Source organism: Giraffa tippelskirchi, chromosome 4 (assembly GCF_054371585.1).
Source record: "Giraffa tippelskirchi isolate mGirTip1 chromosome 4, T2T-mGirTip1v1.2.pri, whole genome shotgun sequence".
Lineage (NCBI taxonomy): Eukaryota > Metazoa > Chordata > Mammalia > Artiodactyla > Giraffidae > Giraffa > Giraffa tippelskirchi.
This window is the reverse complement of record NC_137278.1, coordinates 162,643,914-162,659,102: the sequence shown is the minus strand read 5'-3', so window position 1 is coordinate 162,659,102 and position 15,189 is coordinate 162,643,914. Positions and strand designations below refer to the sequence as shown.

The 15,189-nt window shown below is 38.9% G+C and overlaps 1 protein-coding gene across 1 annotated transcript in view; it reads right to left on the bottom strand.

The window, feature by feature from the left end:
* Positions 1 to 15,189, bottom strand: part of UTP20 (UTP20 small subunit processome component) — an 87,289-nt gene that overhangs the window by 59,652 nt on the left and 12,448 nt on the right. Inside the window, exons 13-21 of the mRNA XM_081595412.1 lie at positions 11,731 to 11,886; positions 11,499 to 11,587; positions 9,837 to 9,942; positions 6,207 to 6,357; positions 5,459 to 5,521; positions 4,517 to 4,675; positions 2,939 to 3,015; positions 2,102 to 2,181; positions 1,493 to 1,736 (exon numbers count right to left, since the gene is read on the bottom strand). Of these exons, the coding sequence (XP_081451538.1) occupies positions 1,493 to 1,736; positions 2,102 to 2,181; positions 2,939 to 3,015; positions 4,517 to 4,675; positions 5,459 to 5,521; positions 6,207 to 6,357; positions 9,837 to 9,942; positions 11,499 to 11,587; positions 11,731 to 11,886 (1,125 nt within the window). The remainder of the gene's footprint in view (positions 1 to 1,492; positions 1,737 to 2,101; positions 2,182 to 2,938; positions 3,016 to 4,516; positions 4,676 to 5,458; positions 5,522 to 6,206; positions 6,358 to 9,836; positions 9,943 to 11,498; positions 11,588 to 11,730; positions 11,887 to 15,189) is intronic.

Sequence of the window (15,189 nt, the reverse complement as noted above, 5' to 3'; positions counted from 1 at the left end):
CCCGGCCTCCTATGCTGGTTCCTTAACCTCTGAATATTGCAGTTGGTCCTTGGAAATCTTTTCTCTCTACATTTACACCCCAGGTGTGACGCCACTCCCTATCTCATAATTTTAAAATCCATCCATATACTGATGAGTCTCAAATTTATCATCTTAAAACTAAACATTTGCTTCGAACTTTAAACTCCATATTCATCTGTCTACTTGAAATCTCTACTTAGATGTCTGTTTAGTATCCCAAACTTAATATGGCTTTAAAACAAAACAAAACAACTCTTGATCTTCCCCACAAATCGGCAAACTTCTGCAATTCTTCCAATCTCAGTCAATGGTTAACTTTCTTCTTCCAGTTGCTCAGGCCCAAAAAAACCTTATAGACATCCTTAATTTCTCCCTATTTTCCTTCCTGCATACCCCCCTACCACTCACAACCCCCATCCTACATGTAATGCTAGCAAGTGCCTCAGGTTAATTTAATTTAGTTGCAATTCTTCAAAAATTTATCTTTTTACATTGAAATCTGAAAAGTGTCCAGAATTCAACAACGTCTCACCGTCTGCATTACTCCCACCATGGTCAAGTCACCATTATTTCTTGCACAGATTTTTGCCATCTCCCAACTCTCCTCCCCAGTCCCTCTGCTCTCACCACTTCTGTCCCACAGTCCATTCTCAAAACAGAAACCAGAAAAATTCTCGAGAAATCTTTAGTTGTGTAATCCTTGTTTAACCTTCCCAAAGGCTTTCTATTCCACTGACAATAAAAACCAGTCTTTACTGTCACTTAAAGGCCCCTACACAAATTAATTTTCCTGTTAAATTTTTTGCTCTCATTTCCAACAGCTTTCTTCCTGGATCACCCTGCTGTTCCTTGAAAAGGCTGGCAGGCTGTGTTCTGTGGCCTGCCTAACCCAACCCTACACCATTTTCCCATGTAACAAAATGTTAACAGAAAACTTCCTTTGATTGACTAGTACTGTTCTATATTCTGCACCCCTTATCTTTAGCGTTTTAAAGCAATCTGACTCTCACAGAGTATATCTAGTCAAACAGTGCTCCAGCAAGTTCTTGTTATTCTTTGAGAGCACATTCCTCAGCATCATGAGAAACATTCAAGAGGTTCAAAATAGAGCGGCTGGGGTTGAGTTACCTGAAAGTACTTTTAAGCTCTAGGCAGGCAAAAAAAACAACGAATAACAGGGCAAGAAATAACAAGGCCATTGTGCATTGATCTAAGTCAGTATGGCCTTTCTTACTTTGCAACTTGGAATTTTTTTATTACCACCATTTATGAGCTGGTTAGACTTTGATTCATGTAAGAACAAGTGAACAAAACTAGTTTATTTGTTATCCACAGAGGCAGTGCTTTAGAGATGTGCTAGTGATTTGAAAAGATGACAGATGTTAAGAACTCAGCCAATCTGGGAATTTCACTTTGTACCTTCTCTTCCTCACACCCTATTAGGGACATATTCCTAGGGAAGAACACTTACTTGATAAATCTCAAGAAAAGTGGGGAAAGCTCCCTGGACCGTGGCTCTACCCTTTCTGGGAATTTTGCCAGAGCTCGCCAGAGCAAAAAACGAAAATTGGTGTGGTCCAGTCTTTCCTGAAGGTCAGTTTTCAGTGTCAACTGCTTGTGATAAAGAACTCCAACGTCTCCTTTCTGAGTCTGCTCCCAATTTGCATCTCCAGTAGACTTCTCCTCATCTCTTGTGTCACTCTGCAATTCTTTCTCTGAAAGAAAAAAGGTCATCATAACCACTAGAGAAATGTTACTAATAACATCTGCTCTATGTATTTCTTCCAGTGGGGGAATTTCCTTCTCTAGTAATAAACAATAAACCATATCCAAAGGTTATTAAAGATAATATATTTCTCATTTCTGTTTCCCAATTTCATGTGTAATTAAGCAACAGAAATTAGGGAATTCCCTGGCTGTCTAGTGGTCAGGACTCTGCCCTTCCACTGCAGGGGGAACAGGTTCAACCCCTGGTTCAGGAACTAAGATCTTGCAAGCCCCACAGCATGGCCAAAAAATAATTAAATAAACAATCATTCCCCCCACTCCTCAGTTCTCTCCTTTAAATTCCTTTACATACCAGCATGTGTAGCTGCTTTTTCTAGATGCTCATAGTAGACTTTCCAAAACTGCTTGTTTTCCATTTCATGTGCATGAGAACTAAGAGTAAAGATCATAAAACAAATATGTGGTATAGGTCTTATTTTGAGAGATCTCATAGGAAAAAAAAAAAGTAAAAAAGGAAATAATTAAAATATTAAGTTATCTCTGAATGTGGGTCATAAGCAACTTTTGTATTTCTTATTTTTCAAAATGCTTGCACTACTTAGAACTAATAGATAGGGTTTTGAGAGGGCACACATAATATATTTTCAATCTGACAAAAAGTCAGAGTAGACCACCTGAAGACAAATGCCTACAAAAGAATAGATTTCTACAAATGAGGCACAACATGTGCATTTTTCATGTGATTATGACAGTCCTTTTTAGAATTAAAGGGTTTTGGATACTAGATAGCAAAGGTTTTAAAAAGTCCTTATTTTTAAATTAAAGTTTGGCTCAATGATTTAATATATATATAAATAAAATTATGCAATTATTATAATTTTTACTTTTATTATTATAATTTTACTGTTACTATAAAAAAATTTAATAATACAGACATGAAACATAAAGTAAAAAGAGAAAGTTCCTCAAAGTGATTTCAAAGCACAGAGAAACATATAAAAACACTTGACTTGTCAAACACTTGGTATCAGATAGAATAATTAATGTTTATCTTTTCTTCACCTTGTCCCACAATGTCTTTAAGGTAACTATAAATAGTCATTTAAATCACACCCTGGAGTATAATACTGGCTCCATCATTCAGCAGGAATGAAAGCACAACAGCTTCATCCATTTCACCCAGGCTTACCTTATGAGTTCAATAACAGGGTCCCAGAGAGCACTGAAGTTTACATACAACATGCCTAATAAATAACGAAGTGGCACCTGCAATCATAGAGAACTAGTTCAGATCAGCATCAAAATACAAATATCCTGACTTAGGACAACCTGAGGCTTGGAAGGAAGCTTGTGTTTTAAGAAAAAAACTTCTAGGTACCAATTCAGATTTCAGTTACAGTAATTTTCCTCCTCTCCCCAAAATGTCACTGGCTATTCAACAGAAAAGAATCACTAAAGCAAACATGGTATTCAAACTCACTCCAGATGTTTATGCAAGAAGAATGTATCTGAATAAACAGATATGACTCATGATTAAACTCGTTCCTAACAAACACTGCCATCACCTGACAAGACAAAACATGAACAGTAATCAGGAAAGTACAGGTGCCTAAGAACCCAGCACAGTACTCTATGAGTGGCAGCTGAGGCTTCATGAGCAAGGTATGTGAGTTCTTAAGATTATACATCCAGAGTTTAGTTCAGAGGATCTGAAGTCTTCTCAGTCCCTTTTGGAATGACAACCACTGTCACCAGCATCCCGATGTGCTCAGGAAGCATCATGCAACATAGTAGTTTCATTGTTATTTGGGGGTGGTGCTTGTATCTACTTTAGCAGCAGAATCCGTTTCCAAGTGAAACATAACATAGGACATACAAAACAAGTTAAGAACAGAACTGCTCTGACAGAAAGGGGAATGCCTCCACTTGGCCTTCTTCCCAAAGGGATCATGATGTATCATCAAGGGTCACGTACAGAAAATGCCTCATAGAAAAGGTAGAGGGCTGACATCCTGCTGCATTGAAAAAATCTGGAGGTTGAGTTGCAATTCAGTCGCTAAGTTGTGTCCGACTCTCTGCAACCCCATGAACTGCAGCACACCAGGCTTCCGTATCCTTCACTATCTCCTGGAGTTTACTCAAACTCATGACCATTGAATTGGTGATGCCATGCAACCAAGAGACTCTCAAAGAGTCTTCTCCAGCATCACAATTTGAAAGCATCAATTGTTTGTATCTGGCTGTTAACTTGACATTGCTCCTCCTGCTGCCACCTACTATCTATCCTCACACGTGTGTGTGTTTAGTCACTCAGTTGTGTCCGACTCTTTGAGACCCCATGGACTGTAGCCCACCAGGCTCCTCTGTCCATGGGGATTCTCCAAGCAAGAATACTGCAGTGGGTTGCCATGGCCTCCTCCAGGGGATCTTCCCAACCCAGGGATCGAACCCAGGTCTCCTGCATTGCAGGTGATTCTTTACTGTCTGAGCCACCAGGGAAGCTCCCTTATCCTCACATACTATACACATACTCAGGAGAAGGAAGGATAATAGAGTACCATTACTATTGAAAAGGCTGCAGAGTCATTTAACGCAAAACACTGAACAGAGCTGGGAATTCATTTAAATTCTTTTTTAAAAATTCTTATTTTTAAATATTCTCTCCACTTTTCTTTGGGAGACTACTTGGTATACTTCCCTTTTATAAAAAAAAGCTAGGTAGGCAGATCTTACAGTATAAATTAAATATTAAAAAAAAGTGTTTTACCTCCTGTAACGGCCCATCAGGGACTGCAGACTGCACTACATCATGCCTGAGTTTTCTCAAATGAAGAAGCTTCTCTCTGTAATCATTCACAGTGGCTGGCACAAGTTCTGCCTGGCGCAGTATAGCAAAGACAGACTGACGCTCTGAAAGCCCATCATCCTGAACAACCACAGGAAACCAAGAGGAAGGTCAGTGCTTTTATTTTCCAAAAAGAGTATCAAATGTGCACAGAAGTCTAAAAGATAAAAACTGGCATATATTAATGTTTTACATTAAATAAGTAACACATTTTTGGAGTAAATGATTCTTTCTTCTTCACACTACTTACTTTTTGGTCAGTAATTTATATTTAAGGTCTAGCACAGGTATGAAAAGTAAAAAAATCTCTAGACTGGCAACATTTGTCAAAATAAAGCAAATGTATATATACTTCCACTGTACAATTCTACTTCTAAGTAGAAGTAATTTCTACTCCTGGAAGCAGTCATTTGCATTACTGTACAGTTATCTGTGTAAAGATGTATATACAGCAGTATTATTGGGAACGATGAAAACTACCAATAACCCACCTAAACATCCACCGAGAGAGAACTGGTTAAATACAACATTTTAAACTGTGGGGCACTATTCAAACTTCAAAAGAAATGAGGTAGGGCTGGAGGAACTGATATGGAAAACCCTGCATGACACCATTTGTTTAAATTGTGTAAGTATGTACTAAATTATATACATATGTACAGAAAGTCTAACAGTCACCAAGTAACTGGATTTTCAGTGATGGCCTTACTGAAGGGGTGGGAAGAAGAATTACAATTTTTTTTCCTTCAAATTTTGTGACAAATATTTACACAGTATTTGAGTTTTCTGCAAAATTACCATTTTAGGAAAAAATATATCATATTAAATTTTTTTAAAGTTATCCAAAAGGAACAGTTAAAATACCTCCATTAATTCCGGAAGCCGAACCTCAAAGTGGTTTAGGATCCTTATTGTCAAAAGTCGAATCTACAGAAATTAAAAGGCATGTTTCAAACTCCAGAGTTGAAACGCAAGAAGAAACTGATAGTCAATGAGAGCTAGAGTTAAGTTTCATGGAATTATAAACGATAATACCTACCACTTGTCAGAATAATACATGTTTATCCTATTTCTTTTTCCATATTCTAACACCAACCAACACCTTACTCAAATGGTCGGTCCAATTAATGACCAGACTAGACTGAGAAGATAACGAAACCATAAAACCATGCTCATAAAACCATGTTGTTTCTTTGAACAACGACACTATGAGCATCTCTATAAATAAGTGCAAAGATTCTGACTGAACTTCTAATTCCACTGAAATTAGTGATCCTTATTTACAAATAACATGTTCAGGTATTTCTATACACCTGAATGAGCAGCAGAATCACCTAGAAGAAGTCTTTGAAAAATCATGTAGATGTTTTATTTCCACCCTATGCCTGCTGAATCAAAACTTGGGGCTGTGGGGACCCAGAATCTGTATTTTTAGTAAGCTCTCCAATTAATCCTGCTATAAACAGCTTGTAGGTCAGTGTTTAGGAATCACAGCTTTAAACAGAAATCACCTCAAAGCAGCATTTCCTGATTAAGGAGCTCTGACAACCCCTGGCAATACAAATAAAAACAAAAGATGAGAGGCAGAGAATACACCACAAAACCATAGTACCTTGGATATACCAGTCGAAATGTTTGCTTGTAACTTGGGAAATAATTCCATTAAAGCTTCCTCCGAAAGTGGCCCCCTGCAGCCACATAATGATAATCTCTGATAATAGAGATCAGCCAACAGCAACACAGACGGCTCCAAAGGAAACGTTCTGCAACGAGATATTTATTAGAGCCCAAGTGTGCCACACACCCCAAAGAAGTCAGGCCATACTAGAAACCACAGAAGATTATCACTGATGATGGAAATGTAAGACAGAGCAGGTAAAAGTTATATGTGGACATTTAGCATCACTTAAGACATGAAGAATCTGAGGCTCAGAAATAGTGAGTCACACACTCAAGGACAGACACACAGCCAAGTGGAGGCAGAGGCAGGATTATAATACTGTATTGTGACTAAAGTCCAATGCTGTCTTTTCAGCAATAAATGATAATGACATATGAGAGGATATGCAATATTTGTGGGGTGTTTTCCATGTGCCAGGCACTGAACTATGAGGAAAGAGGTACAGAACAGGGGCCGGCACACCAGCTCTGGGGTAGGGTAGTCAGCCCATCCCCATCAGCGATGGAACCCCGAATAAGCCACTTAACCACTGTGTACTATCCTCCAACAAATATCTATTGAGTGTCTACCATGTACCAGTGACTTTTCCTAGATATAGCAGGAAACCACGGAAAAAGTCCCTTATTCTAATAGCAGAACGTAGCCCACAAGTAAATAATTAATGACAGTGGTGAGGATGGTGGACAAAAACAAACTGGGGAAAGGAGGCTGGACTGAGAAGACTGGTGTGGGGGAAGGGGGAAGGTGAGGGGTGGTCACGGAAGGCAGAAACTGAAGGAAGTCAAGAAGTGAGCTGCAGGTCACCTGGAAGAAAAGCATTCCAGGCACAGGGACCAGTGATGCCAATTCCCAGATAGGTGTGCCTGCCTATGTGAGCAGAACTGAGGCAGCCACTCCAGCTGGAACAGACTGAACGAGGAGTGACAGAGGATGAGGTCAGAAGCCAGGGCTAAGATTACAGAGCCCCAAGGAACAACCATGAGGACTGTGGACTTCATCCCGCGGGAGCTGGATACCACGAGAGCAGGGTTTCTCAACAGTGGCTCCACTGTCATGTGGACCAGGGACTTCACTGTAGGCCCGTACTGTGCACTGCAGGACGCTCCTCCACCCACCAGACTCCACTGGCAGCCCCCAACTATGACAATCAAAAAGTCTCCAGAATTGCCCCTGGCTGAAATTCACTGTGTCAGAGGGTTGCTGGCAAGAGTGACATGTACTCTTTCAACTGAAAAGAATCGCTGTTGATGGGTACAAAATGGACAGCAGCAGGGCCAGGATGGAAGCAAAGAACCTTGTTAGGAAGCTACTGTCATCATCAGATGAGAGATGGTGGTTCCCACCAGGACGGCAGTGGGTACTGAGCACCTAGGATTCTGGATTTACTTAAGAACGTTTTCTGGGTTGTGCTGGGTCTTCACTACTGCACGGGCTTTTCTCTAGTTCTGGAGAAGGGGGCTACCCTAGTTGTGGTGTGCAGGCTTCTCATTACGGTGGCTTCTCTTGTGGAGCATGGGCTCTAGGGCACGTGGGCTTCAATAACTGCAGTTCCCAGGCTCCAGAGCACAGACTCAGTAGCTGTGGCTCACGGGCTTAGCTGCTTCACAGCATGTGGGACATCCCCAAATCAGGGGCTCAAACCCGTGTCTCCTGTATTGGCAGGCGCATCTTTATCGCTGATCCACCAGGGAAGCCCCTGAATTTATTTGAGAGCTTTAGTTTTCCCTTTTATAATGTGAACAGTACCTCTAGTTCAGGGAGTTGTGAAGATTACATTAATTAACATACAGAAAGTACTCAGAAGAGTGACCAGCACATAATAAAAATACAATAAATGCAATTTGCACAGTTATCACTGCACTCAGGGTTTGATTCAATCTCCAGGAGGGAAATACTGCCATTCCCTTTTGAGAATAAAGTGGAGATGAACTAACTAAAGGCTATCGAGCTGGTAAGTAGTAGAGACAAGGTTCAAATCCAGGTTGTCGTGGCTGTGAAACCTCTGGCTTAGCCAATAACCAGCCCACACCCAGCACAGAGGTCTCCACCTGCAACTTTTACGACTAGAGCTTTCATCACCACCCTCCAAGCTGATCCACTCCTGTTAGAGGTTTCCAGGCCTCCAAGGCTAAGAGCACCTGCCTGGGAGGCCAGCTGGCCTTCTGCAGGGGACAGACAAACCCAACTCTGTTATGAGTGCCTTTCTGTTTCAAAACCTCCACAGATGCCTAAAATTCTTCCCACCAAAGAACACAGTATGAGAAGTTTGATGATTTTAAAAAAACAGTGGTGGAGGGGCAACATATGTAATATCATAAGTAGGATAATGGCAAATTCCCTCCTTAAAGGAATTTAAGGCAATTCAATTAACAATAGAGACAGGGCTGCCTTGCCCAGATTGTATTATTGCAGTAAGTCTCCAAACGGGTCTCCTTTATCCTCCTTCAGTCTCTTCTCAATACAGCTGCTGGAGTGATCCTGCTTCAGCCTGAGTCACTCCCCTATCAAAAAAAAACTCCCATGGCTTTCCCTTTCACTCATGCGTAAAAGCCAAGGTCTTGCGATGGCCAGAAGTCAAACTCTGCCTGCCACCTCCACCTCTCCTACCACCCACTCCTAGCTCCGCTCAGGGACAGTGGCTCCCTGATGCTCTAGTCAGGCACCTGCATGAAGTCCCAGCACTCATATCTCCCCCAGGTCCCTGACATCCCCACGGCTTACTCCCTCACTGCTTCTGTGATTCTGTTCAAATGTCCCCTTCTTCGTAAGGACTTCCCTTGTTAAAAATCCTATTGTTCCCAACCTCCAGACTTGCCCTATCCCGACTTTAATACTGTCTAACAGGCTACATATTTTAAAATATGTAGTTGTTTATTTTGTTTAGTATATCTTCTTGCTAGTGTGTTAGCTCCATGAAGGCAGGGAATTTTGTGTTTCATACACTGTGTCTCCCAGTGCCTAGAGTTGGGTCTGGTATATGAGAAAAGCAGTAACTATTTACTGAATGAAGTAAATGAACAAATGTATTTTTAAAAGCATGGAGATAAATTGGATTAGACTTCGGAAACGGAAGCAAACCACAAGATTTTCAAAGGGCCAAATCTTTAGAAGGGGCGCTAAGCTGAGCAGTTAATGGCTCCCAGTAGTGGCCCTGTGTTACGACTCAAATCAAAATAAACTTAAGAGACCAAAAACTGAATTGTTTAGTATATAGTGAAGGACCACAGGGGAGTTTGCTAAATGTGTAAAGCTGAGAAAGATGTGAAAGAAGCAGAAATGTATATGCTGGAACCACTGTGCGATGTCATGTGATTGACATTATATACCCACTACACTCTGTGATACTATAAATTTACATGCACAGTACAACACCTTTTACAAAGATGAATCGTCTTTAAAGACTGTATCTGAAATGTTCTTATTTTCACTGAAATATTTAAATCTATAATAAATTTGCTATGTGAATACAGCTCAGGTAAAAAATAGACCCAAGATTTCACAAACACAGAAGCCTATATATCTGATTCATCATTAAGCTGAATGGAAGGTATGTCTACTTACAATACTAAGTTCTTCACACGTTCCACAGGAACCAAATGAAGAAGTTCGGAAGATTCTTCCAAACTTAGCAGAGTATTTACAGCTTGACAAAGAACAAATAAGTTTCCTAAAGGCAGAAAAACAGGAAAGACCACATTATTCATTTCCTTGATACAATAACTATCAGACCTCTCATTTATCTACCACTTGGTATTTATACTGAGTTCCTAAATTAAAGTGAATCTGTGCCTTCTCAAGGATTTTCTGTCAAATGTCAGAATTAACAGTAAGGAATTGAAAGAGGTTCCAAGTCTTACATTTTACCTTTCTTAAGAGAAAAATATATTCAGAAATAGAGAGTAAAAATGTATGTTCCCTTCAACTGAGATGAGAAAATTCAATGGTTCAACTGACTGGCATTATCAAAATTAGAACTTCTGAGAATAGACTAAGACTTTCCAAAAGCTAAGAAATTATCTTTGTATAAAACTCCAGTTGATTTTATGACTCCAGTTTATAAGAAATCACATATCTAATGGCTACTATCTACAATACACTCAATTTCTAATCCTAGATCAAAGGTTGGCAAACTATGACCCACAAGTCAGATTTTGTAGGTAGTCTGGGCAACAAAATGAGAATGCTTTTCCCATTTTTAAAGGGTTGTTTAAAACAACAAATAAACAGAATATGCCACAAAGACTGAAGACTGAACATGGCCCACAAAAGCTAAAATCTTTACTATCTGGTCCTTTACACAAAAAAATTGCTGACCTGTGCTCTAGACCTTAGAACAAGGCTGTCCAATAGAACTTTCTGCAATGGTAGAAATGCTCTATACTTGTGCCAACATGTAGCCAAAATCCAATACAGCAGTCACTAGCCACATGTGGCTACTGAGAACTGGAAATTCTCTAAACATGTTTGCTTAGTATCTAACATAGAATCTAGAACATTAATATTTAAATGAATGACTACCATATATACAGATTAGGAAAAAAATACTGAGCTAGAATAGAACAAAATACCTACTTTTATTTTTTAATTGTAGCAAAATTTTAATACTTACCTTCTTTTGATCAAAATGCCAACTTTTAAACTGCTGTTATCAGGGAGTAGGGAGAGATGGACAAGTATACAACAGGAATGGTGTCTGGGATAGGGCAATGTAATTCTGCCTGGATGAGTTGAAGGCCTTCCTAGAGATATTGTGCTGGAGTTGTTTTGAAAGCTAAGTAAGAGTTCACTGAATGATGACAGACCTAGAAAGGACTCCGGGCAGAAGCGACACATATGTAAGGGTAGCTGGAGGGGGTACAAGAGTGTCTTGCTCAGAATAAGTAAATGCTGGGGGACAAGTGTACACCGGGGCTGGACTGGGCATAGAAGATGTGAATAAGACACAAGCTGGTACTCGAAGTTGTATCTCATTTCTTTGACAGTGGTAGCATTCTGCTGCTTTACCTTTGGACTCAGGCAAATGTTCAGACCATCCTGACCTGGTCACCACATTACGAGGTGGTGACCTCGTAATTACATGTCAGCCTCTTTCTTCCCTATTTACACTCAGGGGGTTCTGCCAGAATACAACGGTGGTACTATTCTCTGGTACCCACGTGTTTACAGTTCCTCTGGGTGTGCCAGGAAAGACAGACAAGAGAACAAATGGTGATTGTAACTGACCTTTTCCAAAGCTCCCTCTGTCAACAGTCATGAAGAGTGACTCGATGAAGTAGGTGACTAGTGGTATCACCTTCTCTTTTTCCAGGGGCCTGTCCAAGAAGTGGAGAGAAAAAGGGAAACACTCAAACTGGCATTCAACAACTTTTTCGTCAAATAGCAAAAAATGACTAATAAATATTTTCATCAGTTTGCTAAAATACCTTTCACAATTAAACACAGTTGATTTTCTCACCTAATATGAGGTAACACGACAAGGGCTGCCCAAGAACATGAAAGGTAAGTAGTATCTTGATTCAGGGGTGACTGAATTACAGATAAAAGATATTCCAACACCGAGATCTGTTCCTTTCCTCCCTTGGATTTCGTCTTCTTCTGCCTTATACAGGATCTGAAAGAAAAAAAGATATTTGAAATAAGAAAGGAGGTAATTGCTTTTGCCCTCTGAAGTTCGAAATAAAATTGGTTCCTCCACTGATACTATGTATAAAATAGACAACTAGTGAGAACCTACTGTATAGCATAAGGAACTCTACTCAGCGCTCTGTGGTGACCTAATTAGGAAGGAAATCCAAAAAAGAGGGAATATATATACATATATAGCTGATTCACTTTGCTGTACAGTAGAAACTAACAATATTGTGAAACAACTATACTTCAATTAATTTTGAAAAATTGGTTCCTTTCCATGTGTGGAGATTAGTAGGGAGGAGGGAATTGGTGCTGATGATTAAATACAAATAACTAAACAAATGTGACACATTTACTGATTTTCAGTGATAAGGTTTTTCAAACCCATTGGTTCTGCTTTTTCTATTCTAATTTGCCTCATAACTTGCAAAGCAAGTCTCTTGCAGTTTTAGGTATTATTTCTGAATTTGAACTACTGATGCACAAGTGTTTAAGGTAATTTATTGGTACGAACTGACTTCTTCCATCTCCCTCTTTCCTTTTTAACATGATAAAATGATTAAGGGGCTTCCCTGGTGGCTCAGACAGTATTAGAAGTTACTTCCTCTGCTGCTTTAATCTGGTAAGTGTTTACTCAATGATATTTTCTGACATGACACTCAGTTTTAAGTACCTGTTACTATTCTTGTTTACCAATGAACTCTACCTCAGTCTTATTTCAAAGACAGACTCTAACAGAAAGAAAAGTCAAAGAACCAATATATAAAATGATCTGCTATTATAATTTATCCTTCCAGGACCAGTCTGGTAAACTCGTTATGAAACTGAAGTAGAATATCAGGTTTTTATTCCTATACCTTTTCATCATTAAAGTTAATGAAAAAGTTGCACTCTGTTTTGTTTCATACTTATCAGGATATTGGATGCTTGGAAACTACGACAGATAAAAATCAAATTAATTTTATTGGTAATTTCTAAAAGTTGTTTTAGAACTTGTTTATATAGCCTTTCTAGTACTAACCATGACTCAATAATCTGCAAAAAATCTTACAAATAAAAAAATGAGATGCTTCAAAAGGTAAGTCATTAGTTGCTATGTCATCCCCCTGCTTTATCACACCTGCCAATGAGCTCCTCCAATAAAATCCATAATTCTTACCTCATCCTGTAAGGCCTTAGGTGATCTGATCCGTGTCTCCTTCTCTCACTTCCTCTAATTCCACTCTCTTCCTTTCTCAATGCTCTTTACCTACACAGGCTTTCCTTTAGTTCCTCAAACATACAGGCTTATTCCTATCCTACAGTCTTTGCAGGAACTCTCCTCTCTATCTGGAAAACCTTTCACCCAGCCTTTCTCTGCCAGGCTGGATCCTTCTACCATTACAATTGGACCAAAGGTCCCCTCTCCAGACAGGACTAGTGCTATTCTCTATCTACTCTCTCTCGACACCCTGTTTTATTTTCCTTTTATCACTATATAAAATTATCCTGTTTATTTACCTGCCTCACAAGCTTGCCCCACTGAGAGTGTCATCTCCCCCAAAGAAGCCCTTTTTCACTATTATATCCCAGTGCCTAGAACAGTACCTGATATGATAAGTACCTGTCAAATGACAAAATACATTTATCTTCTGAAGACTCTTTTCACATCTATTATCTTCTTTAATTCCCACTATAAATTTGTGAGATGAGTAGATGAAGTGTGACCAGGAATATTCAGACAAAGACAAGTTATTCTACAGGGTGACAGAAATTTTCTTAGTGATGGAAGTTTTCTTACAGAAAGAAAACATAGTACCTGTGGCACTTGCTTTAAGTTAATATGCTACCATTTATTAGGAATGATAATTTCTATTTGAAAAAATAGTAAGTAGAATCCTTTCAAATACCTACATAAACTTTGCTTTAACTTCCAAAGTGTATGTATCATTTTTAATAAAACTGAGAAAGTAATCCACAGCCCTTTTAACAATTCAAACAATGCAAAAGTGTATAATCTAAAAGCTAATAATCACTTCTTTCTTCCTCTTACCATCCTTCTGACATAAACAAAGGTAACAGTTTTTTGTATCTTTAGGGAGTTGTCAAATCTCCCCAAACTGACCTTCAGATTTAATATAATTCAAAACAAAATCCCAGTAAGGACTTTTTTGTAGACATAGACAAGTTTATTCTAAAATTTATACAGAAGAAGAAAGGACCAGGAATAGATGAAGCAATTTTAAAAACGAAGAACACAGTGGAAGGATTTAAGATTTTCTGATTCATTTTATTGTAGTAATTACACAGTGTGGCATCAGAGGAGAAGAGACACATAGATCAATGGAACAGAAGAGAGAGCCAGAAAGTCCCACACATTAATGTCCAGCTGATTTTTGACACAGATGCAAAAGCAGTTCAATGAGAAAGAATAGCCTTTTCAACAAATGTTGCCAGAGCAGTGGGCATTTAGAGGCAAAAAAGGAAACTTGATCTAAACTTCACACCTTATATAAAAATTAACTTAAAATGGATCATGGACTTAAATGTAAAACATAAAATGATAAGACTTTAAGAAAAATAGGAGGAAATACTTGAGAACTACAGCTAGGAAAAAAGTTCTTAGACTCGACATCAAAAGCATTATCCATAAAAGGAAAAGTTGATAAACTGGACCTCGTCAAAATTTTAAACTTCTGATCTGTGAAAAATCTTGTTAAGTGAAGGAAGATAAGCTACAGACTGGGAGAAAATACTTGCAAAGCAGGTAAAAGGATTTATATCAGAATATATAAAGCATTCTTGAAACTCAACAATAAAGAAACAATCACAATCAAGTTAGAAAATGGATCAAGGAAATGAACATACATTTCACTAAAGATGATATGCAGATGGCAAACAAACATATCAATATCCTTAGCCACTAGGGAAATGCAAATTAAAACCACCATGAGCTATCACTACGTCCTATCGGACTGGCAAAACCAAAAAATCAGTGATAATATCAAATGCTGGTGAGGATGCAGAGAAACTGGATCACCTATACTGCTAGTGGGAATGTAAAACGGCACTACCACTCTGCAAAACTATTTGACAGCTTATCAACCTAAACACGCCCTTATCATATAATCCAACAAGTCTGCTTTTAGGTATTTATCTCAGAGAAATGGAAAGCTATGTACATGAATGTTAATAAGAGTATTAGCCAAAAGCTAGGAATGGCATAAATATCTTTCAACTAGTGAATGACTAAACAGACTGCTCCATCCATTACCTTGGAATACTACTCAGGAACAACACGTAG